We start from the raw sequence: 26,201 nt of genomic DNA, 5'->3' as shown, positions 1-26,201 counted from the left end.
TGCCTTATGTAGAAAACATTAGACTTCTTACTTATATAATATCCGAGTAACAGAACAGAGTTACAACTGGAGCAGAATTGGTCTTCCCATCAGTATGTGCTGAATTTGGTTGCCAGGTAACACAGACTGAGTCACAAAAGAAGTCATTCTTTGATTCTGACAGGGTCTTGTACTTGTACAGGGAATGTACTTTCATCTCAAGGACTGTTTCCGTAATGAATATCTCTCTGTCTGCTGCTGTGATGACGCTCACACTGCGTCAGCACCACGCGGGACAAAGAGAGTCTCTGACGTTATCCCGCATCAAACCATACCCTAAAACAATCGTTTCCAAATCTGCATTCTATATTGGTTCACTATGAGCCACAGTTTGATCGTTAGATACTCAAAACAGAAACACTGGTAGATATTTAGAAAAGTCTGCTGACATTCTATATAAATATAATTCTAATGTTCAGTTTTACTAAACTCTGGGAAGTCACTAGTATAGAACTTTAAGTTATATAGCGTGCGATGATAAAAGCTCTGAGCCTTTTCTTTGATTATTTCATTCAAAGAGGAGTTAGAAAAGGCCTGTATGGAACAAATTACATTGTGCTCCCCCTAATGCTCTAATGTTTGACTCAGTCCCACATACTGTGCAGTGACTTAGTGTCTTAAATACTCTCTAGTGTGCTAGATGAGGGTTAGAGCCCCCTGCCAAAAAAAAAAAGATTTTTTACATGAAAAATACATTTAGGCATGTGTCTGATTCTTTAAATGAAAATGTCTGATCTGTGCAGGAATTTAAAGATAAGCAACATGGAGCCTAATGACCTGTTTAAATGCAATATTAGCTTCAGAGTATTTTTTATTGAGGTAAGAAAATTTGTATATGATCTTTGAATAGAAGTGTATTATTTGACTGACTGTGTTACAGCTGTTTCAAGTAGTAGAGCTCATAGGCACCGTGAACATTAGTTTAACTGCACCAATTGCACTATTATGTCAGAGCTAAGCCTGCGACGCGAAAAGACTGAACAACCCCTCAGCCAGTAAGAATAGCAGTGGTTAGTGGAACTTTAAAAAAGGTACACCCATTTCTACAGTCAAAGGCTTGAGAATCTGGAGCACCAAGAACAAACCGCTGTGTGAAGTCAAGCCAAGACAGATGGAAAGTCGATATGACGTGGCAACAGAAGTAAAAACAAAAAACATCCTATGACATCAGCAGTTGTTCAGGCCTGGAGGAGGAGGAGAGCTATTTTCATGCAGTCCTCCACTCATGAGTCTTAAATCACAAACTTATAAGCTCTACTCCTCTCCTCTGTGTCCTCTACTACCTTAATGTTGGTGCTGTTCTTTGCTCCCAGATGTCCTCAGGTCGTCAGATTTGTTGCATGTGTATCGTTAGTCTCTGCTATCTCCTCTGCTTCAAACATGCATAATTTACTCAATGCTAAGAGGAATTTTGTCTGGATGGATGCATCTACAGCAGTGCATGCTTTGACCGACATGACTCTGTCCAAACTACAAGTATATTTTGACACATAGTTGGCTTCTCATTACATACTCCAAAACCTCACTTAACCTCTATTTTGAATTCCTAGTGGATGGTGCTGGAGTCGCTGATGTCACTATGCTCTTAGATGATTCATGCTATGTCTGTTCATTGCCTAAATCTGATTAGCATGCTATGATGAGATTTGTGATGTATTCAAGCAAGTGACAACATTAAAGGGAATCTCTGGAGATATTTTTTTCTACATCTGAGAAAATCTACAGTTTTCTCACTGTGATTGACAATCAATAAAACTCTAGGTTTCTTAAAAGATAACCGAGTCATTTTTAGCTGCAGTATGTCTGCATTTTTTCTCACGAGCTGTATAGGGGCGTGACAATCTCTTGTAAGAAGATAGGGGAGCTTGGATGTTGCCTGAGAGTCAAAATCTGGGTCAGATAAACTCAAAATCTCTGTTTGTATTGCTTAGCATTCTGTATTAACTTTGGCCGACTTACGTGAGCTTTTAAATATTTTGATAAACTCTGAGCTCATGTCATCTGAATTTTTGGTTGTTGAACAGAAAGAAGACACAGTTTAGCAGTTTTCCAGTGAACAAATAAAGTCACAAAAGTGACATCTCACCTTTTCAGTCCACAAATTCCACAAAAACACATGTCAAACTTCCATGTTCCCCAGTAAAGATCTGGTCCACTGTTTCAGAATATCATGACATGTGTTACATTAACTGTGATTGGTTTGCTGTCAGTCACTTTGCTGTTTCATGACAATAAAGGAAGAATTAAACATGAACTATACCGACCCGCCATACATTGTAGCTCCTACGCACTGAATTGCTTCAGTTGTAGATTAATTTAGTGTCACATTATGCTGGACACTATGGCGGCTCATATGACGCAGGAGTCAAATATAAACAGGGTGTTTTATAGTCGTGTGTGTGTGTCAGCAGCTCGACCGCAATAAAAGAGGAAAAAGTCAGCTCACATTATCTCACACTAGCCTTGTGGATGCAATACACGCTCATGTGTGCACGCACACCCTACAGACATCAGAAAGAGGCCATGATGCTCCTGTTGCACAATCTCCTTTCAGAATCCAACTTTCATTATTAGTTTGTATTGAACTAAAATGAAAATTACTTCAGTTATTGAGAACATTTTGCTTCAAAATCAATTTCAGCATCCTGAAAGAGAATAATTGGCTTTTATTTCAAGCACAGGCACATCAGGGCCTGGAGGTCGCAGTTTATCCATTAATTGATGTTTTATGGCTCCTATCTCACTGACTACAATTTATGCACTATTAGATATTGCCAGATATTTAGAGAGCTGTTGTTTGTCTTTGCTTCCCCCCCCCCCACTCATCTCCCTTCATGCCGTGAGCTATGAAAGCCCTTTCACTCTCCTCTTAACCATTGCTTGTAATCCCTTATCTCTGAATCACTGTATGTTAAAGTAAACAGTATGGTCCATATGTGTGCTCTTGTCTTTAAGATTGCGGGGAGACTGACATGGTCTCTAAATACTCCACTTTAAAGGTTATACATTCAATATTTTTTACCTAAATATAGGAAAAACTATGGAATAATAGAAGTGCCACAAAGTAGAAGTAGAAAAACAAGAAAATAAAAGAAGAGAAACAAAGGGGAATTTATGAAAGAATAAATACATGTGGAAATACTGAATACTTTTAGCGTTTATTTGTATATTTATTGATTTATTTATGTCATTATAATTTTGCTTTATTCATCTCCACATTGCTTTTGCTTTCACCATTTCCATTCTATATTTGCTATTTACTAAATGCTTTTGTTTTACCCACAGCTGAAGCTTTAGCTTCAGTTCAAGTTCAAGGTCAGGATCTGACAACTGAACTTTCATTTTTAGGTCTAGCGCATGAAAAGCAATATGGAAAATAATAATTAGGAAAATCAAACTTATATAAATATATTAGATCAGATACCAAATTCCAATTTTTTCCCCTCTGAATAACCAACAGTTTTTGGTCAAAAAGCCTAGAGCAAAGTGAGGAATACTGCCAGAATCAAGATTACTGTGCTGACATGAAGAGCTTTACAAGTTGAAATGTTCCAAGGTAACTTTAAGTTTTGGTTGTGGGATTGTGGTATTTAGTATTTTGGTCTCAGATTCTAGCGCTCTAGCACGTAATCAGTTGTTTCAAAATTTCAATTTGCACACTGCTGTAAAGATAGCTGAAGGTGATGTACAGTGTCATGGTTTTACCCCAGTATGATTCTGTCAGCTGGCTTTTAGCTTTTAAAACATGGACGTAAGACTTTTTAAAGGTCTCTGGTTGTGTGTGGCACCAGGTTGTTGTTACTGGGTCCTTTGGGTTTTGTAGGTTTCTGTCTGTGACTAATGAGCTTATTCCTTGGATCTGGGAATTTGAAGGTCCAGATCAAAAACTTGGACTATCACTCATTCTGTTCGAGTCATTCAAGAGTAGTTTTCTAACTGTGGCAGGGATTGGCCTTTAACAACTTTTAGGTGATTGGTATAAATAACAAAGAAACTTCCACATAAATCCAGTGCCCATGGTTTCTTTAGAGGTCAATGTGTTGTTCAACACCATCAGTGTTATTCGCTACCTTCAGTGGTTTTAATGTTGTGGCTAATCAGTCTTGTGTGTCTTCTCTATTGCTCTGACTCTCTACTCAGAGGCTTTGTCTCTATTTCTGTGATAATACTCATTTCAATCCGTCGCCACAGTCTCAGCGTGGATATTTGCCTGCCTTAGAGAAAACTTCAAATTTAATTTGAATTGAATTGAATTGAATGGCACTATATTAATTTTGAAGAAATTATATTGGTTCAGTATAAACTATAATTAAAGATATGATATTATTACCGGTTTAACGAGATATGTGAAAGGAAAATCAAATGGCAAACATTAAGAAAGTTTAAGTGTATTGAATAAATGAGGCAAATGAATGAATAGATTGAGGTTTTGTTGTGTAGCTTGGTAACAGCTTACTTGACAGCGTCAGATGGTAGCACAGATGAACTCCCTCTGTAGACAACATGGACAGAAACAGCCAACAATTCAACAAAGGTGTTAAAGAGACACTCCTTCTCATTGACACGTCTAGGATTACAACATCTGTTGTTAAGAAGTACTGTATTCCCTTCTCCTTCACTGTTACCTTTCTGTCTGTCTACATTTCTGCTACATTCTCATCAAGGCTCCAAACTTGGTCATTTTATTCACCAAGGATCTCACTCTTCCCATGATGATCATACGAAGAAATGGTTTAAACTTCCTCCTCCTTTTCCTCCATTTTCTTCCTGCTCTGCATCTTAGATGTCTCCTCTTCAATTAATCTGCTTTTGGTGTCTTATTTTGGCATTTGAGTCATTGTGTGAGTCATTGTGTGAGTCATTGTGTGACATTTTTCTCTTTCATTACAAAGAACATTGGCAAAAAGTGGAATCCCAAAACCCTAAAATGGAATTGATGGACTTAAAAAAAAAAAAAAAAAGATAAACTTACTTTTGTTTTTACACAAGCTTGCAAACTGCCACAATGAGCAGGTACTTAAAGCAACATGTGGAATTCAGAGTAGTTCAGTCTTAACAAACAATTTTGCAGCTGTGATGAGATAGGGTGAGACAACGAACTATCTTCTTTTAACCTCAAACACCATGAGCCAATATATGTCTGGGGTTGGTTTTGTTTGCAGTCACCTTCCATGTTTATTCATTATTTGCAATTTCCCTTCATGACATATTTTCCCTGATGAACCTTATTTCTCCCTGCTCCCATTTGGTTTTCATTTCAGAGTTTTCTCTGTAGGTGATTTAAATTACTTTGCCGCTGTTGTTTGCATGTTGATTACTAGATAATAAATGTTATTTTCAAAAAATGTGCAAGAGCATTATGTGACTGCTTAGTCAGTTACCTGAGACTGAATGAACAATCATCAGTGGAATTGAAACTTAACCACACGGCTCATGTTGCCTCTAGGTCACCGCACTCTCTACATTGGAGTACATGTTCCCCTGGGCAGGAAGTCACACCGACGTCACCGTCACCACGGACACAGACATAGGAAGAGGTCTAAGGAGAGGGACTCCACGGCTGACGATGGACGAGAATCCCCCTCACACAGTAAGTGTGTGAGAAGTACTCAAGTGAACTCCAGCAAGTTTTATGGTTTTGGTAGATAATAAATCTATAAATCTAAAGATTTGGAAAAAAAAGAGTGTGGACTATATGAGCTACTTTTAAATTAAGTCCATCAACTACTACAAACTCTCATTGCATGCAATTGATTTTCTTTCTTTTCCTTCTGCCTTCTCTTTCTCCACTTGTCCTCCTCCTTCCCCACTTGCTGCAGCAGACACACCAGCCCAGAGGGTGCAATTTCTACTGGGTACAGAGGATGGGGATGAGGAACACATCCCTCATGCCCTGTTCACTGAGCTCGACGAAATCTGCCTCAGGGAGGGTGAGGACGCCGAATGGAGAGAGACAGCCAGGTACACGACTGTGGTGTTTTTCCTCTGCTGAACCTGACACGTTAATCCTCTTTCTGTCTGACTACTAATTTTATGACAAGGTTTTTTTCAAGGCATATATATGATTTGAATTATAGAAGAATATTCCACACTGTACCAATATAGATGTATATTTGAGGGCTTGTACGTTTGTTTGCAGGTGGCTTAAGTTTGAGGAAGATGTTGAGGATGGTGGTGAGAGGTGGAGTAAACCCTACGTGGCCACTCTGTCTCTACACAGTCTGTTTGAGCTTCGCAGCTGCATCATGAATGGCACTGTGATGCTTGATATGAGGGCCAACTCACTGGAGGAGATTGCAGGTAAGCAAATAATCAGTTGACCCGGTTTAGGAGGAGTTAGGGATTCATTTTTGTGTTTAAGATCAGTAAAGAGAACGTTTATCTGTTTGTCAGAGGGGGTCAGTTTTTGTTGGAATAATCTGCTTAGCCTTGCTGGCTGCTGCGCAGGGCCAGACACTGTGAGGGGAATCTTTTGTGAATCAAATTATCTACTGTTCCAAGAGTATTGTGGTTATCTTTACATGTTCCGTTCCTTAGACATGGTTCTGGATCAACACGAGGTGTCTGGCCCTGTCGGACAGGATGCTAGGAAGAGGATCCGTGAAGCCCTGCTCAAACAGCACCACCACCAAAATCATAAGAAACTGGCCAACCGTATCCCTATTGTACGATCCTTTGCTGATATTGGCAAGAAGCAGTCTGAGCCTCATTCCATGGACAAGAATGGTAAGCAGAGCACACATCCATATGTACACACATACGTATTAGTAGGCAAGAGTGCTGCATTTTTTACACTCTACACAATAAATCACTTTATTCCCTGATGATCATTTTTGTCTTTTTACCTTTTCATATCTCATTTCTCCTCTTGTCTGTGTTTCTCCATGTTTGTGTTCCTGTTTTTCCTCGTTTGATGCATTTTGCATGTGTGTGGTTGCATGTGGGTCTTACTCAGTAAATTACATCTATAATAAAACCTTAAACTCTCCTAAGTGTTTGCCTCAAAATTCACTCTTGAAGAATGCTCCACCCAGAAAGGTCCTTTTCTATAGGGCATATCAGCGGTGTGTTTGTTGTGTGTCATGTCTGTCCACCACTTCATCACCTTTGAGCTCCTCCAGGAGCTGTGACCACACGAACCCAGACATGCGTTTTGGCGAAACCATGGCGAAGCGTTTTAGTGCCCTTGAGGCAGCTGCGCATGGCTACTGTCCCATCTCACTGGAAGAAACAGATCAGGAAATCTGCACAGGCAATTAGAGCGGATGCCAAAGTCTAAAAATAGCAGTAGTAATAGTCTAAAAGTAGCATTTCAAAGTGGAGAGTATTGTCCTTATAGATTAAAAATGGGATAAATGTGGTTAGAAATAAGTGGAGGGGAGAAAGAAATCTGTTGCATTGAGCACATCACTTATGTGGATTGTTTCCTAAATTTCTAAAATTGAAATTTACCACTTGAAAAAAACCCCAAAACAATAAAAATGGTTTGACCTGGTGTGAAGATGTGCAAGTAGTTAGGTGAGCCTAAGAGAGGAGAGACATATTCTCATATCCCAGTATTGCAAATTGGGCAAGAGAGTTGTCATATATAAGCCATTTTAAGCAAAAAGGGATTGTTTTGATTGGGGGGATAGGGGGGATAAGGGGAGGAGGAGAGTTTCTATTGTGGCATTATTATAAAGGCTGTCTTTACCCAAACTGTGGAAGAGGAAAAACAAACTGCAGAATAATTCATTTACATGGTCAGACAGCCCATGAGCAGTGTACCCATTTTTAATGATAATACTCTCCACTTCTTGTCATTGCCAAGAGTTTGATGACCATAAACCATAAAAGCTTGAAGATGTTGATTATAACACTCACTAACATTGTTAACAGTGGTAGCTACTACCTGTAATTCTGGGTGTAACCTAATAACACAAATATAATCCTTGTTTTAGTGTCTTTGGTACAGAAATAGTTTGGGAAACGTGCTGCTTTGCTTAAGCTTAAGTTAGTCGTTAGGTTAGCTTTGAATGTTGCTCACAGCTAGCTTACTATTTGGGCAGCATCTGAAGAAAAACTGCCAAGAAATATTAATTTCTATTACTTACATGAAAAAATGCTTAAAAAAATATATTTAATTTCATTGGCAAGTGAATAAGTGTATTTCCCAAACTATCATATCAAGGAAAAGTTCAACATTTTGGGTTTGTTTTAAAATTCTCATGTCTTTCTCTTAAAATTAAGCCTATATCAACAGGTAAGCTTAGGTCACTACAAAGACTAAAAAAAAGTTCAAACTGCTAGTTTTACGATCAAATGTGATAGATTAATGTAAGTGAAAATTATCAATTTCATATGAAACACTTAACATATTACATGTTTTGGTATGATTTTATTCTGTCTCTAATACTTTTTTTTTTTACATTGAAGAAGTTTTGTTTGATTTCATTGACACAGAAAGCCGCATTTATAGCTTTTAGTGCAAATTGCTGCATTACAGTTCTCAGAGATACCATGTGGTCACTCAGTGGAGGTCTTTGTTTGAGAAAGAAGAACGGTGTTAAACCGAGCCCCTGTGAAAAACTGATATTGGCTCTCCTTCTCTGCCTGACAGGCCAAACAGTCCCACCTCAGACACAGCCGGCCAACAATGAGGGCAAACAGGACGTCAGCCGAGAAAACAGTGCTGTCGACTTCAGCAAGGTAAGCAGCTGGACCCACCGCTGATCCTGCTGTTTATCGAAGGGCACTGATAGCTGGACACATAACTAGTGCTGTAGATCTAACCAGTCTTGGGTTACATGTGAAATGGCCACCACACACCTCATACCATGGGAACCCGACTGGAGTTCAACAGGAGTGGAGCTGTTTTCTTTGGTTTTGTGACTCATCCGAGTCAGCTCCAGCCATAGAATTGAATTTATAATCAGATTTGAATGCCTACTTTCACTCTATTTCCTTCTACACTGAGCCATGCTTTATTGTTAGAATTTACATTCAGCTAATCTTTTGCCCAAAGACGTCGTATTGTTATTGTGTCTTTCTGTCCCACAGATTGACCTCCACTTCATGAAGAAGATCCCTCCTGGTGCTGAAGCCTCCAATGTCTTGGTAGGGGAGTTGGAATTCCTGGACCGCCCTGTGGTGGCCTTCATCCGCCTGTCACCTGCTGTACTGCTCAACGGCCTCGCTGAAGTTCCCATCACCACCAGGTAATACGCAAACTGCTGGGAAAGCCTTCAGCATGTGTCTGCCTGCTTGTGTTTGTATTACGTTTCAAGTCTTGATAGATGAGCTGAACATCCCCTGCATGCCTCATAAGAAAGTTATCTGACTTAAACCCAAAACGTGTTGTTCTTTGTGTTGGGCAGGTTTCTGTTCATCCTGCTTGGGCCTCTGGGAAAAGGGCCACAGTATCATGAAATCGGTCGCTCTATTGCTACACTGATGACCGATGAGGTGAGGCCAAAGAGCAAAAGAAAGTATAGTGTGTATGAAGAGAGTGATCTTTTACCCTGTTTGAGTTGCTTGTATATTATTCCACGTTTCAATGTTTGTAGCCAATTTCAAAATATGCAATTCTTCACTGATAGCCTACTGTGTCTTGAATGGCAAAGAATAGTCTTTAAAAATATTCATAATGTGGTGAATAATCTGGTTTCAAGGATCTTCAACGTGAATTTCTGATTAATATATTTTTAGATCAAGCTAAAGACAGTTAACTATAAACCTTTGTCTTTACTACTTTTAAGACTGAGTCGGTTTAAAGTGGGTGCATTTTTGGGGGAAATTTTGCAGACATTTCCTTAGAATGTTGCCAGTTTTCTGATTGAGAAGATATTTTTGGTTGTTTCTAGTACATGAAACATAGTTTTTGCACACAAACCCTGTGAATTATGACTTTTTCATTCCTTCCAATCATTACAAACAGCTGATGTTTATAGTCCAGCTATGATACACTTCTAGTTGAGGCTTAATCAGTGGATACTCTAAGAAAGAAAAGATGATGTGACACTAATATTATACATTAATACAACCAGCTGCACCTCTGTATTAAGTTCGAATATATTACAATACATTTCAGTCTTTCTTTATTGGAAGGAGGAAAAACAAAATTCATTGTAAGGTCACATAGTAGCACACAAATTGACATGAAATTAAAGTATCAAGTAGAAAATAATGGAGATTCTCAGGAACCTCGAAGGTGTCCTACCATGAAGCACTTGCAGCAACCGGTCCAGCCAGATGTGCATATGTCTGTCATATACTACAGATCGACCAAACTTAAAAAAAATGTTACTCCCCTGTAGGCTTCCCAGATAGAGGGAAGTCCTTGAAGAGCTGCTTCAAGTTGTGGTTTTCTAAAGTTGTATAATTAGACCTTTAAACTTTACTCTCAACCATATCCTGTTGTGTTTATTGGCAAGAAAAACTGAAAAGGGAAAGATTTCAGTCTGTTTTCTTTAATATATGAATAACACATCCTGCATTTAGGATGAAACACTCCCACTTTTACATAAAACTCTGAATAATAAATCATATTCTTTTTTATTTTTTATTTATTTTTGCTGTCTATCACATGTGTAACATGGGACAGCTTAGGCACTAAGCCGTCCAGCCGAGTAATCGTTTTATCAATGGATTCATTTTCCATAACTGACATTTGGCTTGTGTTAAGAAAGTAAGTAAAACAACAACCAAAAAAAGAAACCCTTGGGGAATAAGTAAAGTATGATCTGAAAATTGTGACTGGAGATTTCCCACAGTGCAGCCATGAGCTGATGTTACTTAGCATCATCTGAGCCAGATGTTGTCTTTTTTTCCTCTTATTTGGCAGGGGCCCTTAAGGATGCTTGGAAATAGAAGTTTATGAGTGTTAGTCTATTTATCATGTGTCATGTATCATGTTATGTCATGTATGGGAAGGAATTAAACCCCATTGTGAACTTATATTAATTCTTATTATGGTGAATACATTTATAGGGAGTATAATTATGCCTTATTCCTCTGTGGGTTTTTCTCCATGTAGTAATGAAAGCTTCAATTTGAAAATCCATTAAAACATATTTCATGTCTCTACAGATTTTCCATGATGTTGCTTACAAGGCCAAAGACAGGACTGACCTGGTGGCAGGTATCGATGAGTTTCTGGATCAGGTGACAGTGTTGCCCCCTGGCGAGTGGGACCCCTCAATCAGAATAGAGCCCCCCAAAAATGTGCCCTCTCAGGTAAATAATGATTACATTACTGTTTTTTTTGTTTTGTTATTGTGAACATTTTCATATAAGTTGTTCGACATCTGAAAATCTGATCAGTCAAATGTAAGTCTGTCAGTTGCCTCTACACCATGTTGCTCGCTGAGAAATATTTAAACATCTGCGTTCTGCTCTAATCTTAACCTCGTGTACGCTGCCTTTCCCCTGGGTTGTGTTCTCAATCCTCTCCCAAACATGCTCCATTAGTTATTCTGATCAACTGTACTTTAAAAAGAGATCCGCCATCTTCTTCGGGAGAGACATTTTGTAATCAAACTGAAAGATTTACTTCTTCTTATTTCTTTCCCTGCTTGTCATTAGGCGCGTGTGGTGATTTAATGACATACCACTGTGCAATTAGACCGTTAGGCTGATGATCTGTTTGTTGAAATATCCTAATAAACGCATGAGAGATAAATCGTTTGGCATTTAAAAGTACAGTGGAATTAACATGTTGCAGACAAATGTTGGCCTCAGTGTAGATTTAACTGCAACTGAGACTTGTTACTGTTCTTGTCCTCAAACATGAGGATGGCCAGTAACCGACAGCTGAGTGACAGTGATCTTAACTGCACAGGAAAAGCGGAAAATCCCCCCTCTTCCCAACGGAGTGACGGATCTCGGAGAGTCTGAGGGACATGGAGGGCATGGCGGCCCTGAGCTCCAGCGCACTGGGAGGTAAGCGTTACGGACCAACACGACGATTTACTGTGTGCGGTCCTGATTTCTTGAAGCTCTCCTTTGTGCCCATCTTCCTGTTGCTTATTCATTGCCTCACTGGCTCCAAACTGTAAATTTGGGTCTTTATAAAAGCGGACTAACCTATGGAGCCATTATCATTCCTCACTCCTCAACACAGAGGCCCTTTGTTTAAGTTTTTTCTTTTGAGTTTACACTGATTTCAGCCTTCTGTCCCAGATCAAGTCAAATTTTGAAGTTTTGAAGTATATTATTTTACATTATTGGGTGGACAGTAGCGATGAGTACAATTGCTTTACCTCGGTACAAGTTTGTGGTTTTTGTTCTTTCTCTTTTCTCTTTTTTCTAGTAATTTATCTCTCCAATCCACTACAGCTAAAGGTACACAGTTCCCAACTATAGGTGAACAGACAAATAAATCCATCGATCCACAACAAACAATCATAAACCTAATGTGGTGGCTGTTGGCCATTTTTCTGATTACCACTAATGCCCTCATACAGTCATCTTTTAATAAGCTGTCAAATGCTTTTATACTTGTTTTAACAGTTAAGTTAAAGCTGCCGTCGGCAATTTTTTTTTAGTCATATTTGCTTGAACTGTCATGGGATTCTGGAAGTAGAATATTAAATAGGCTGTTTAGGAAAAATCCCGAAATCTGTAGCTCCCTCTAAAGCCTGTAATCATGCTCGCAAAAATCGAGCGCTCCCGGCTGTTTTTAACCAATCAAGTTAGGGTGGAGGAATCCTACCTGTCAATCACAGCTTGTGCACACGCTGCTGAGCGTGAGTCTGCCCGCAGCTTGTGTGCGCGCACACTGGTGTGAACTCACGTGCACAACCTCGTCCACAGAGGGGGAGGGGTTTGGGGGGGCGGTTTGGAGCTTGGTAGAGGTTGGGGGAGGGACCTGAAAGTTGTATCAGTTCGAATTTTCCGACTAGACTCGGAATTTTGAAAACCTGCCGACGGCAGCTTTGACAATGATCTTGACTGAATTTAGAACTGTGTCCCCTATAAATCTCTTTAACATATTGGCATATTGATTCAGTCTCTTTCTGCTTTTGGCATTGTTTTCCATGATCTGTTGGTTGCCAGTTGCAGCTTGTTGTGTTGCTCTGTTTGACCTAATGTTTTGCAGATTTTTCATTATCAAAGCTGTTATATCAAATGATTGAGAATAAGAATAATAACAAGCTCCAACACAGTCAGACAACTGCATGCAGTGTGCAACATGTCATACTGCACACTCAAAAACAATGGATGTGATTTGTGATGATTATGCTGACTAATTTGTGCGTGGTAAGAGACAGTGAGTGAGCAGTTATAATCATGTTCCACACTGCCAGCATAACAAGCCAGAGAGTTTGTGCAGGGTTATGAAAAAAAAAAAACCCATAAAAGCAACATATTTTGGAAATGAAAAGTGACTGAAATGAAAGGAATGATTTGAAAAAAAGGGATGGGGAGGACTTAGTTTTAATTTATAACCCACAGTGGGAACTGAGCAAGTCATTTACATTTAGGTTAATGCGTTACAAGTCTCTCACATTTAAAGGTTTAGAATTATAATGTGTCCATCCTCAAGAATTTCATACAACATATGAACAGAAAGTATGTACTGTATGTATTATTGTACAGGGTGGATAAAAGACTGAAAATGTGTTCTCATCATCACCCCGAAATCCCAACTTGACTACAAATAGATTCTCGAACTCCCGTTTCAAACAATGAAGTTAGTGTATAGTGAGTATTTAGTGGGTCTCAGTAGTTTAATAGCAAAGGAGTGTGTGATGTGCAGTCACTGAGCTGCTGATGAGCTGCAGTATGCTGCGGTACACACTCTCAGATACGTTTGGCATTTAGCCCGGTTTCAGCTATTAAATCAGCTTCTATCCCATCCAGCACCACCCTTCAGGACATGGCATTGCTGCCTACTACTCAGACCGAAATAAACAGAACGGCCCACCCAGTGTTGCCACAGCAACCATGTCCAAGTAGCTCCCCACCATCCCGGCTTACTGCAGTACATGAAAACACACACATAAACAATATAAACAGTAACTGCACAGAGGCTCAGCGAGGGGGCACTTTGTCCATATTCAGTATTTTGCCTCGTACTTGTGGTTCATACGAGTAATATTTGAAATATACAAGAAGTAGATAAGATAGTACTCCTAATAATCTGCTGCATTGCTCAAACATTTGCTCAACAGCCTGCATGACTCAGCTGAGAGAATAAGAATTGATACTCAATGATACAGTTACAGGAATATTTAATCACGCTCTTATGAAAGATCATATGATGAAATCTATTTTGCGCGCACATTTGCACATTTGTTTGTTCAGTGTGAAGCTACGAATAAAAAAAAAAAGGAAGGTTATTTTAATGTCAAATTTATTCATACTGTATGAATTCAAACATATCGCCACTACAGGACATAATACTCATGAACTTTCAGAGGTAGTCAAACAGTACCATTATGGCCTACAATTACCTAAATCTGAGAATCTGTATTGGCTTGTGTGTAACTTATTCTTGACTTTGGCTCTTTTATAAAATCTCTTGTTTCACTGCAGGTTTTTCGGGGGGTTCATCTTGGACATCAAGCGAAAGGCTCCTCACTACCTCTCCGACTACACAGATGCCCTCAGTCTTCAGTGTCTGGCCTCCTTCCTCTTCCTTTACTGCGCCTGCATGTCGCCTGTTATTACCTTTGGAGGACTCCTGGGTGAGGCCACAGAGGGACGTGTGGTAAGAGATAGCATCTTTATTGCTTTCTGGAGTCTCTGTGGTCTAACTTCTGTTTAAAAAAAACAAAACAAGATCAAAGTCTGATGTTTTCTTCCATTTCCACATGGAAGACATGTCAGGGAAGTTGTTACTCCAGTTTTACTGAAGGAATCTGTGTCCATTTCTTGTTGAATACAAGATTGCAGTTGCTATACAGTCCTTGGTTGCTGTCTGATTCCCCTTTTATGATGGTCTACACATTTTACACGTTACACATTGTGCCAATCGAGCACACACACTTTATCTGAAAAGCTATGCTGTTGTAAGTTATGCAAGAATTTGGTCTGGCATTGACCTGCTGAAAAAAAGCAATTACCTCTCTGGAAAAGATGTAATTTTGATGGAAGAATGTGTCTATACGATTAAGTTGGTCAGTGAACGACAGTGAATATTATCATTTTCTTTGTATTTGTCTGTTAAAGAAACATTCAACCCAACAGACACTCCCAACTTTTCTAGAAATGGGGTTTGCACCAATCAAAGACAAGGTCCCTTTCATTACCACGAAAGTTAGTCACTGGAAATAAACATCAAAAACGTGTCTTTGGGCTCTCTCACTTTTATGTGTCTTAGGCTTTAGGTGATGCTTCAGCTGAACCACTTAGTTACATTCTGACGCAGGCAAGTGACACAAAAAGCTTCATGTGTGACTGAATGAATCAGAAAACTTTCTCCTTTGTTTTCAGAGTGCTATTGAGTCATTATTTGGGGCTTCCATGACTGGGATAGCCTACTCTATATTTGCTGGTCAGCCCCTCACCATCCTGGGAAGCACAGGCCCTGTTCTTGTCTTTGAGAAAATTCTCTTCAAGTTTTGCAAGTAGGCTCTTTTAAATTTTTTTTTTTAACTTGAATAATTTGTTCTTTTCATTTTATATAGCAGCTTAGGGATGCCATATCCTTAATATCCTTTTGTATGTATGTGTGTCTCAGGGAATACGACCTCTCCTACCTCTCCCTGAGGGCCTGTATTGGCTTGTGGACAGCCTTCCTCTGTCTACTACTGGTGGCCACAGATGCCAGCTCGCTTGTCTGTTACATCACACGCTTCACCGAAGAAGCTTTCGCTTCGCTGATCTGCATTATCTTCATCTATGAGGCACTGGAGAAGCTTCTTCACCTGGGGGTGCATTACCCCATCAATAAAAACAACAACCTTCAGAAACTCACACAATACTGGCAAGTTTGACTCATTAACATCATTTCTTTCTTTTTTTTTTAAATCTGTCTATTTTATGTCGGAAAACAAAGGCATTCTGATGATTTTGGCATGTTGCACTATTTCGTCATATTTGATCAAATAAAAGTGGTTACTTGGTTAAATTGAAGAAAAAGAATAAGGATATTAATACTTGATTTATAGCTTTTTCATGTTGACAATTTGTTGTTTTTCATGATTTCAAGTCCACGGCATTTTCGAGTTGACAACACTGAATAAACATGACCTGCTGTGTTTCACTGCTGACTCTGGCAGCATAGTGACGACCTGTGTTGCATGTACCGTGAGTTTAACCCAACACGTTTGTCCAACCATGCTCAAGTGCTTTGCAGCGTCATGAAATGACAGATGGTGCTGTGGTATAGCACACATGCGGTCCGTTTTTTTTTCGGTGGTGGGTTGTGCTTTATGATGAATAATCTCATGTTGACTAGGGGTCATAAGCGTCATGGATTATCGTCGTGCTACATAAGACGGCTGGTGGCTTTGTCGAGCCAAGAGCTCCTTCTGTGGTTTCCCATTTTGTCGAGGTTGCCAGCGGGGGTGTTGACATTTCGTTTTTAGAAACTCCAAAAAGTGTTTAATATCTTGCAAATTATTGGTTTATTGACTGATGAATTAAAAAAGAAATGAAAAAGTGAAATTTGGTCAAATGACATTCTTGACAAGCACTTAAAAATGTAGAAAGCACTTACATTTAAGAGGTTTGCAAATGTTTTCCTTAAAATGTGCATCTGTCAGCGTGTGGATATTACGATCACCAACAGAAAACATATACAAATAGACTTTTTAGTTTCTATTCCTCGGCTGGCTGTAGATGGATTAAAATGATTCATCTCCTGCCATCCGTTTGTGACACCTGCTTTATCCCGAGGATGGATAGCAGGTAGTGGGCCTTTCCAAGTTGATGTTGGGCAAGAGGCAGGATTTACCCTGAATAGAAAATCAGTTAATCCCAGTGTGAATTGAGAGAAACAATCCTGCACATGTACAATTACAGCCACAGCCAAAAACATGCACGTCTGTGAGGGAAACATAAGCACATGGAGAAAGCCTGCACCTCTGCCCTGCCCCAGAACTAAAGACTGGCAACCCGAACCCTGGCCCATAAGCTGGTGTTTTGTTCTCTTTATTTGATTTGATTAAAAAATAATATTGTCAAGCCCAATGTTCCTCATCAGACAAACTTTATTCGTAGAGTTTTATCAAACTTTTTAATAGATGCTTGGCAAGCTGGTAAGTGAAGACAGTTTGAGACCAAAGCAAGCTGGACGTAAAAATGGTGGAAAAATGTCTCTTTCTCTTCTCTGTAGTGCAAGCAGTCGTATGGTTAGCAAATAAATCAATGAAATTGAAGTGGATTAAAAGCACTTTATAAATCAATAAAGACAAACTGGGGTGCTCTTTGTGCTGAAGATGAATAACTCTCATAGAAAGCATTTTGATCCATGATTGGGGGTGGGGGCTCTAGTGGTTTGATGCCATTTCGTTTCCTATTCATACAGTATGTGTGTACTGTTTACATAACTGCTACTTCTTTACATGGAATAATGATAAAAAAAAACATTTTTTGCAAAACATCAAATTGCTTTATCACTTAAAGCAGAATGTTTGAATTTTCTTTTCTTTTAATGTGTGCTTTATTTTAGGTTGCAGTTTCTGACAGTAAAGAAACTAAACAGATATGTCCTCCATAGGTGTACATGTGTGGAGCCCAGGGACCCCAACAATGACACCCTGCGCTTTTGGGACGAGAGTAACATCACAGTATCGCAGGTCAACTGGACCTCCCTGGAGGTCAAGGTAAGGAGCCCATTTTTATTTGGAGGGAAATAGGAAATTTAGTCATAAGAAAGGCCAGAGGCAGACAGAAACAGCTAACTATGAAAGCAAACTTGATACCTGGTTGAGCGTTTTTCTTGTGATCATGTTGTGGCAAAAGCCCACAAGCATGGGCAAGGATGAGAGATGTGGGTAGAATTTAAAAGGATTTTTTTCAATATTAGTGTCGATAAATAAATAAAATCTGGGATGAATGTAGACTGTTGGTGTTCAGACTTCCCTACTTCATCAATGACACACTCATTCATCATCTCCATTATGCCCTACGTCTCCCTAATCATTTTTGTTTGCTTCAATATCCCTGTCCTCCCTTCACCATGATAATTTTCCACATCATCGTCGCCATTTCCTCTGGGGCCAGTAGGAGTGCGAGATGTTGCACGGGGACTTTGAGGGAAGCGCCTGCAGCTCCCACGGTCCTTATATCCCGGATGTTCTCTTCTGGTGCGTGGTCCTTTTCTTCTCCACCGTTTTCATGTCTGCTTTCCTCAAGGAGTTCAAGACAAGCCGCTATTTCCCCACCAAGGTACGTAGACCCACAACCACATTTCCAAAATAATTTTGGGTAATTTTGTGGGGCCCCTTTTATCCTACTTTTTATTCATGATGCAAAAATGTCTTTAGGTTTTCACATGATAACAAGTTGATTTATCCTGTCTTGTTAAGAAATCGACTTTTTGTTTCACCGAGATCACAAGGTGACTACTGTGAGTTCGAAAATTAGTTCTTCCAGTTGGAGAGGATCTATAATATTAAGCCAAGGCATGCTTGTGTGATTCTGTTTGATGCACTGAGTTTAGTAAGCATGTGTTAAAATGGCGTACTTGGGCATCAATAAAATTTTAACCAAGCTCTACTACGCAACAGCCAGTAACTGTATTAGTTACACAGTGTACAGAAACACTGGATAAGTGTATAAGTTATGGATTTAAAACATTGTTGTCAAGTGCATCCTCTTGAATGATATAATGTTCCTTACAAAAAACATCAGTGTGGAAGGCTGTGGGTGTTGGTCTGTGTTCTTGTTAACTCTGTGAATCCAGTGTTCATGTCTTCAAAAGCCACAGGATGTTTTCCATTTCTCTTCGGTCCATCTTATACGAGCATGGGCCCAAAGAAAGCAGGGTTTTCGGACAACTTGCGTCTGTGGATGCAGCAGCAGACGCTGTTCACTCACAGTGGTTCTCAGAGGGCTTTCTGAGCCCATGCAGTGATTTCCTCCATGGAACCGTGTGTGTTTATGATGCAATGCTGCCTGAGGGTCCAAAGATCACTGCCAGTCAGTATCTTTCTCAGCCTTGTCTCTCTGTGAACCGAGATTTTTCCAGATTCTTAATTATTAACGATTCAAATTCTGAGATTCTTTGCAATTTTATGCCAAAAAACTTATTCTTAACATTTTGGGTTTACATGATCTGCTTCTGTTCCGTTTTCACTGTGTCCACCTTTGTTTGGAGACAGGTTTGCACTTCATGTCATCTTCTTCTTAACTATTAGTATTTGTCGTCTCTTATGAAAAGCACACATTCGCGTTTGCCAAATGGCAGCTGCAAAATTTAATCAACTCCATGTATTTTACAGTCCTTCATTTATTTCATGTTTTGACATGAGATTTAACCAAAAAAATGGTCTGACTGCAAAAACTCTACCTCCCCTCTGTCGCCCTTGAGCTTATGCTGCCATCTATTGGTTGTTTTTAAGGGATAAGCCAAAAACCCCGCAGTCTGCGTGACCATTCTATGTGCACAATGTCTATGTTTTATCATTGATATGACACACATGGGCGTCATGTGTGGCGTGATGCTGGCTACACCAAGCCATATTATGTCTTCGCCACCTTGTGGTGATAATTGTGACACTGTAGTCTGACTGTGGCGAGTAGACACCAGCAGATATGGTTAATTAGTTCAGCACCGTCACATAAACATGATCAAACAGAAGAAGCAACATAGAGACTATCTCAGATGATTAATGCGATCTGTATGGTTGAGAGTAAGCTTGTGTCTGCACAGACAGGTATACTGCAAAAAAGTAAGTGCTTTACTCGATTTGACCTTATGTTTTTATGAAAATGGATACGATTATGTACATATTAGAGACCGAGCAAGCAAAAATCTATTGCTATATCCTGAGATTTCTTTTTCCACTCTGGAGGGGTCTCACCTTTCTGTGATGAGACAAATGTGGCACATTCACAGCAGAGGCCACCTATTATGAAGAAATAGATTGTATATGCATTTGATATGTATATTATAATGTATATTATATACATCACATTTTCAGTACCAAGTAATAGAGACTAAGGTTGGACATTTTGGCCTTATAGTCACTCTTTAACCCTCTGAGGTCTATGATCACCGGCGTGATCATAAGAAGGGTTAAAGATGGGTTTTGTGGAAGTGGAAATTTGAAAAACTACTTGTGGGCTTGAAGAATTCAAATAAAACAGAAACGTCAGACATTTCTTTTGTTTTACTTATCCAAAGATCATTTAGAGACAAAAGCACACATAAACACTTCAGAGGTGTTGTTGATCTGTTCGTTTCTCTTTCATCGTATAGATGTAACGTATAGGCTTTATCTGAGGAGTGTGCGTCTCTTTTCCTTCCAGGTGAGGGCCATCATTAGTGACTTTGCGGTCTTCATCACCATCCTCACTATGGTGTTAGTAGACTATGCCTTGGGAATCCCCTCGCCTAAATTACAGGTCCCCAGCAAGTTCAAGGTAAGTCCACATAAAAGCCTCAATAGTAATAATTGTCTTTGTTGTTTTACATGACATCAAAATGAATGATCCTTCAGGTAAGAATTGTACTGAACATACATAAGGAAAGGAAGACGAAGCACACATCTTGGCTTATTCAACAACAAGAGGACACAACATAATGAAAGTAAGAGGCTTCAGGCCTCACATCAACTGTGGGAGGCTTTTCTTTTGTCATTGACGTTGTTGATCTGTGGAACCACCAAGAGATTATGATCAGCAATCTTATAAAATCTTATAAGTTAGAAGAGAAAACTGTACTGAATCAGGACAACACGGCACACGTCACAGCTCAGCCTTCTTAGGTCTGTGACATGACTTTATTTTCAGTCCTTTCTAAACTTTTAATAAATACCTGAGGGTTAACTGCAATTATTATTATTTTTAATCCTTTATCTGTAATCAGATTAGTCTCACTGGAAACCTAATAAAACCTTTTTCCAGCATTAAATCCCCCATAAAGATAACTGGATATTCACGCGACGTAAAGTTTAAACAAGCAGTGAACTACTAACCTGAGCCACAAAGAAAAATGAAAAAATAAGAAAAGAAAAGCACACAACATTATTTCCAAGCATCTGTGACAAACCAAACAGCTCAGAAATGTTTGAAACTTTAGTGAGTTATCGTGGTTTTAATTGTGAATAGATGTCTACAGCCATACATTTGTGGGGAACCCGGCTGCTCTGAATCCTCTGCGAGGTGACGAAGCCAACAAAATGCAATCCCGTTAGAATTACAAACGTGTTTTAAGAACCATGTCTCATATATTCTTTGCCGAGCCGCTGATCAGGCGCCTTTGACAGACTGCAGGGAGACACTTCGGCTGAGAGCTGCCGCTGTATCTAATGCTGCATTCGCTGACGGGAACTGAGATTTTCAGAACTCCAACTGGAACAAATCAAAGAAAATGGCACAAGAACTCCGATTTCCGATTCAGTTATCTGGGTAAGGTTCATCAACCCTGGCTTCTGCATTTTTATTTCTTGCCTAAAAGGTAGCTTACAACATAAATGTAAAATTTGACAAATTAGACAAAGGACTTCAAGAGCAAAATTAGCTATACAACTGCTGATGAGTTTTTATTGTTGATAGCAAAGCAACGTGTTACTTTCCCCACGCTGTGTATCATAAACGATGTGATATTGATTTTCAGCATCCCACTTCCTAGGCACATCGAATGCAGCATCAGACTCTGTCAGGTGGACCGAACCATTGTGACAACGAGGAGGGGGGAACTGAATTTGTTCAGGACAAAACGTTTCCGATCTTTTGTGTCTGTAATTAGCACAAATATTTTTAATGTAAGAAAAAAAAGAATAATTAGTTATATTGAAGTTCTCACTTTTTTTTTAACCTGGAACAGGGGTCTGGACCCCTCTGCCCCCCCAAGGTTTTTTGCTTGAACCGTGGTTTTGTATGGCAGCATTGCAGGTTATTTTATCTGATGGTAGCTGCTGTTACAATTTAATGTGGCTCATCAAAATCTATCTGATCAATCATGATCCACTCCCTTGCTCAGGCGCTCAAACCACCTAAATCCTATGATGTGAGAAAAAAATCTTACAACTCTCAGATTCCATAAATCTTTACGAAACTATATGAAAATGAGCTCATATAATCTAGACAATAAATAACCTGGCCCTGGTTAGCTTTTTTTATTCTCTGCCAAGATAAGAATTAGCAATATAAATTCACATGAGCAGTAAATATCACAAAGTTTTAACTTGGGCTAAGAAAGTCCAGGGCTTGCAAGTCTTGTAGCACACACATAGACAAAGAGAGTACACACAAATGCATATGCCTGTTTTCATATTTGATACAGATCTTATTCATTTTTCCAATGTTCGTTCCAGCCAACTCGGGATGATCGGGGCTGGGTGATAAACCCCATAGGGCCCAACCCCTGGTGGACCACCATTATCACCTTCCTCCCTGCTCTGCTCTGCACCATCCTCATCTTCATGGACCAACAGATCACAGCTGTCATTATTAACAGGAAAGAGCACAAACTGAAGGTATTTCAGAACTTCACTTGATCTCGTTGTTGTGGCGACTTGGTAATGAATAAATGTAGTCTTGTCTGTCTTTGTTTCTCCCTGCCTCTCTAAATGTCAAAATCCCACAATTTTCAGATTTTTGGTGATCTTTTTAATATTGGTGATCTAAGAGCATAGGCGTGTGTGAATCCTAATGTCCTTCACCCCCTTGTCTCCTGCAGAAAGGCTGTGGCTATCACCTGGACCTGTTTGTGGTGGGGGTGATGCTTGGCGTGTGCTCGGTGATGGGCCTGCCATGGTTTGTGGCAGCCACCGTGCTCTCCATCTCCCACGTGAACAGTTTGAAGCTGGAGTCCGAGTGCTCGGCTCCCGGAGAGCAGCCCAAGTTTTTGGGCATCCGGGAGCAGCGTTTCACTGGCCTCATGATCTTCACCCTGATGGGCTGCTCTGTCTTCATGACGTCTGTGTTGAAGGTCAGGGATAAACACGGCTGCTTGTGCGCACAACAATGTGTCAAAAGCTTCAAATGTGCACCACACAGTTCGTTTCGTGACAAAGGAATTGGCTTGAGAATCTAAGACAGTCAAGGTTCGAGGTATAAATAAAACTGTCCGTAACTTTCCTGGAGCATTACACGTAAGAAAAGAAATCTAAAAGTCTTTTTTTTCTGTCAGTGATTCTGAGGCTTGCCACTTGACCTCTGACCTTATAATGCCCTGCACACTTCTTCAGGATTACAGAGAGCAGCAAAAACAGAAACTTTCTTATTTGGAGTATAATGACTTGCCTGGGACACCAGCTTCTGTTCTCTGGGAAGCAGGGAAAGCAGTGATGAGAGGGAAAATTATTTCATTCTCATCACATAAAAAGAAAAAAGAAAATAAACGTATTCAGGAATTAGAAGAAGTCATTAAATTGTTAGAAGCCCCTCAAGACGGGGAAAGGCTAGACAAAATACGTAAAGCAAAACTAGAATTAAATGAAATTATCAATAAAAAAACTAAATTCTTAATACAAAGACTTCGAATTGACAACTTTGAGTATGGTAACAAAATCGGGTAGCTTTCTAGCTAACCAGCTCAAAATAAATAAGGAAAAAAAAACTATATTTAGTGTTATAGATCCAACTGGGAAGACAGTTTATGATCCTGAAAGTATAAACAGCATTTTCAGAGATTTTTACAAAGCTTTATACTCACCTCAGAAAACCCATCAGATACGGATATTGATGAATTTCTGGATAAAGTATCACTTCCTAACTTATCAGGTAGTCAAGCAATGGGGCTGGATTTACCACTACAATCAGCTGAACTCCAGGAAGCCCTCCAAAGCATGCCCAATAACAAGGCTCCAGGCCCAGATGGATTTCCAGCAGAGTTTTATAAAGAATTCTGGAATATCCTGGCACCAGCCTTTCACAGAATGCTGCAAGAAACTGAGGAAAATGGCAGACTTCCCAAAAATATGAATTCTGCTAACATTAGTCTCTTATTAAAACCAGGCAAGGACCCGGTATTTCCTACCAGTTATCGTCCCATTTCTCTTATCAATGTTGATCTCAAAATAATTTGTAAAGCCCTCTCAAAAAGATTAGAGAAGGTAACTCCTCTCATAATACATCCGGACCAAACTGGTTTTATAAAAGGAAGGCATTCATCCACAAATTCACGCAGATTATTTAATTTAATAGATTATTCTTACAGTAAAAACATTGAAACTGCAATTCTGTCTCTAGATGCTGAAAAAGCTTTTGACAGAGTAAACTGGAGATTTTTATTTGCAACTTTGCATAAATTTGGTTTTGGAAACCGTTTTATAAATTGGCTAAAAATTCTATATAGTTCCCCAACAGCATGCATCAGGACAAATAACCAAACATCCTCTAGCTTTTATCTTCAGAGGGGCACCAGGCAAGGATGCCCACTTTCCCCCTCACTATTTGCTATTTTCATAGAACCTCTAGCTGCAGCGATCAGGCAAACTACTGGTATTAAGGGTATAAAATGCAAGAACATAGAACATAAAATCAGTCTTTATGCAGATGATGTGTTACTTTTTCTCCAGCATTCACAAACCTCCCTCTCTCAGGTTATTGAGTTGATAAACTCCTTCTCAAGGGTTTCAGATTATTCTATAAATTGGCTAAAATCTACAGCTCTTCCAATAAATTGCTCTTTTAACAATAATTCCCTTACTACACAACTGCAGTCAGAGAATATTACATATTTGGGTATCAATATTTCTCCTAGACTGGCAGATTTAACGAAAATAAATCACATCCCACTTTTAAAGAAAGTTGGGGATGATCTTGCAAGATGGAAATCTCTACCCATATCTCTTATGGGAAGGGTAGCTTCAATTAAAATGATGGTTTTGCCTAGAATTAATTATTTATTCTCAATGATTTCAAATAAACCATCATCTGATTGGTTTAGATCCCTAGACTCCTTTATCTCTAAATTTCTTTGGAAGGATAAACCCCCACGTATCAGCTTAAAAACATTACAGAAGACCAAAGATAAAGGAGGACTAGAGCTGCCTAACTTCTATCATTACTTCTTGGCCAATAGGTTACAATACATCTCAAAATGGATAAAACATAACCCTCTTGATGAATCCTGGTTAGATGTAGAACAGACACTATGCAACAATATAATGATTTCGGATCTTCCATTCATTAGTTCAAACATAAAACGCCATATATGCTTCAAGAGCATCAATGTGAGCTCCTCTCTGACAGCATGGTGGGAGATTCTTAAAATGATACGGTCTTCACTAATCCCATGCAAACGTACACCCATCTGGAACAACCCTGACATCCTACAACATAATAATATGATAAACTTTCCGGGTTGGGGGTGTAAAGGAATTAAATACCTGGAACACATATATGAGGGGACAGACTTCATTCCATTTAACAGATTAATAATACAATATGGGATGGACAAGACTAAATTTTTGGAATATCAACAAATTAAATCTATAACAAAACATAAATTTAAGTTTAATAAAACTAGGTTGGAAATACCATCAAGGGTATTAGAGTTCCTTAATCTTCAACCTCCCAAATTACTGTCAAAAATCTACAGGGCATTGTCTAACATAGACGAATCAATATCCCTTCCCATTGTGAAATGGGAGACGGATCTGTCAGTCAACTTTGACCAAAACCTTTGGTCCCAGATATGTTTAAGAACTTTTAAAATGCTTAAAAATCCTAATTTACAATTGATACAATATAAAATTCTTCACAGAGTACACTATACAGGTCAACGGATGTTCAGGATGGGTTTTGCATCATCTAGCACTTGCTCGCAATGTACAGGCAATATACCTGATAATTACATCCCCCGATCGCACCCTATGGGGCATGGTGGCCGGTACAATAGCATTTATTGTTTTCACGGTAAAAGGGGTGGTGTATAAAATGTAACTGTAACATATTGTATAATAAAAATAAAAAAAAAAAAGGGGAAAAAAAAAAAAAAAGAAAAGAAAAGAAAAGAAAGGGATAAAGAAGAAAAAAGAAGAAGAAAAAAGGTCCTCCATTAGGGGGGGTTGGTGGATGGGTTAAGAAAAAAAAACAGAAAAAAAAAACAAAAAAAC

At 39.2% G+C, this 26,201-nt stretch overlaps 1 protein-coding gene across 6 annotated transcripts in view; it reads left to right on the top strand.

Annotated features, from left to right (window-relative positions):
* Positions 1-26,201, top strand: part of LOC142391700 (sodium-driven chloride bicarbonate exchanger-like) — a 52,854-nt gene that overhangs the window by 21,552 nt on the left and 5,101 nt on the right. For 5 of the 6 annotated variants that reach the window (XM_075477688.1, XM_075477691.1, XM_075477690.1 and 2 more), the window contains 17 exons: positions 5,486-5,629; positions 5,859-6,000; positions 6,179-6,339; positions 6,577-6,765; positions 8,639-8,727; positions 9,079-9,236; positions 9,396-9,483; positions 11,107-11,253; positions 11,858-11,958; positions 14,557-14,731; positions 15,457-15,590; positions 15,704-15,949; positions 17,687-17,792; positions 18,196-18,357; positions 20,443-20,556; positions 22,452-22,613; positions 22,817-23,068. In XM_075477688.1, coding sequence (XP_075333803.1) covers positions 5,486-5,629; positions 5,859-6,000; positions 6,179-6,339; positions 6,577-6,765; positions 8,639-8,727; positions 9,079-9,236; positions 9,396-9,483; positions 11,107-11,253; positions 11,858-11,958; positions 14,557-14,731; positions 15,457-15,590; positions 15,704-15,949; positions 17,687-17,792; positions 18,196-18,357; positions 20,443-20,556; positions 22,452-22,613; positions 22,817-23,068 — 2,570 coding nt within the window. The remainder of the gene's footprint in view (positions 1-5,485; positions 5,630-5,858; positions 6,001-6,178; positions 6,340-6,576; positions 6,766-8,638; positions 8,728-9,078; positions 9,237-9,395; positions 9,484-11,106; positions 11,254-11,857; positions 11,959-14,556; positions 14,732-15,456; positions 15,591-15,703; positions 15,950-17,686; positions 17,793-18,195; positions 18,358-20,442; positions 20,557-22,451; positions 22,614-22,816; positions 23,069-26,201) is intronic. The other variant, XM_075477689.1, reaches the window with a different exon arrangement.

The sequence above is a fragment of the Odontesthes bonariensis genome, chromosome 11, assembly GCF_027942865.1.
Source record: "Odontesthes bonariensis isolate fOdoBon6 chromosome 11, fOdoBon6.hap1, whole genome shotgun sequence".
Lineage (NCBI taxonomy): Eukaryota > Metazoa > Chordata > Actinopteri > Atheriniformes > Atherinopsidae > Odontesthes > Odontesthes bonariensis.
This window is presented reverse-complemented; position numbering and strand designations above follow the sequence as displayed.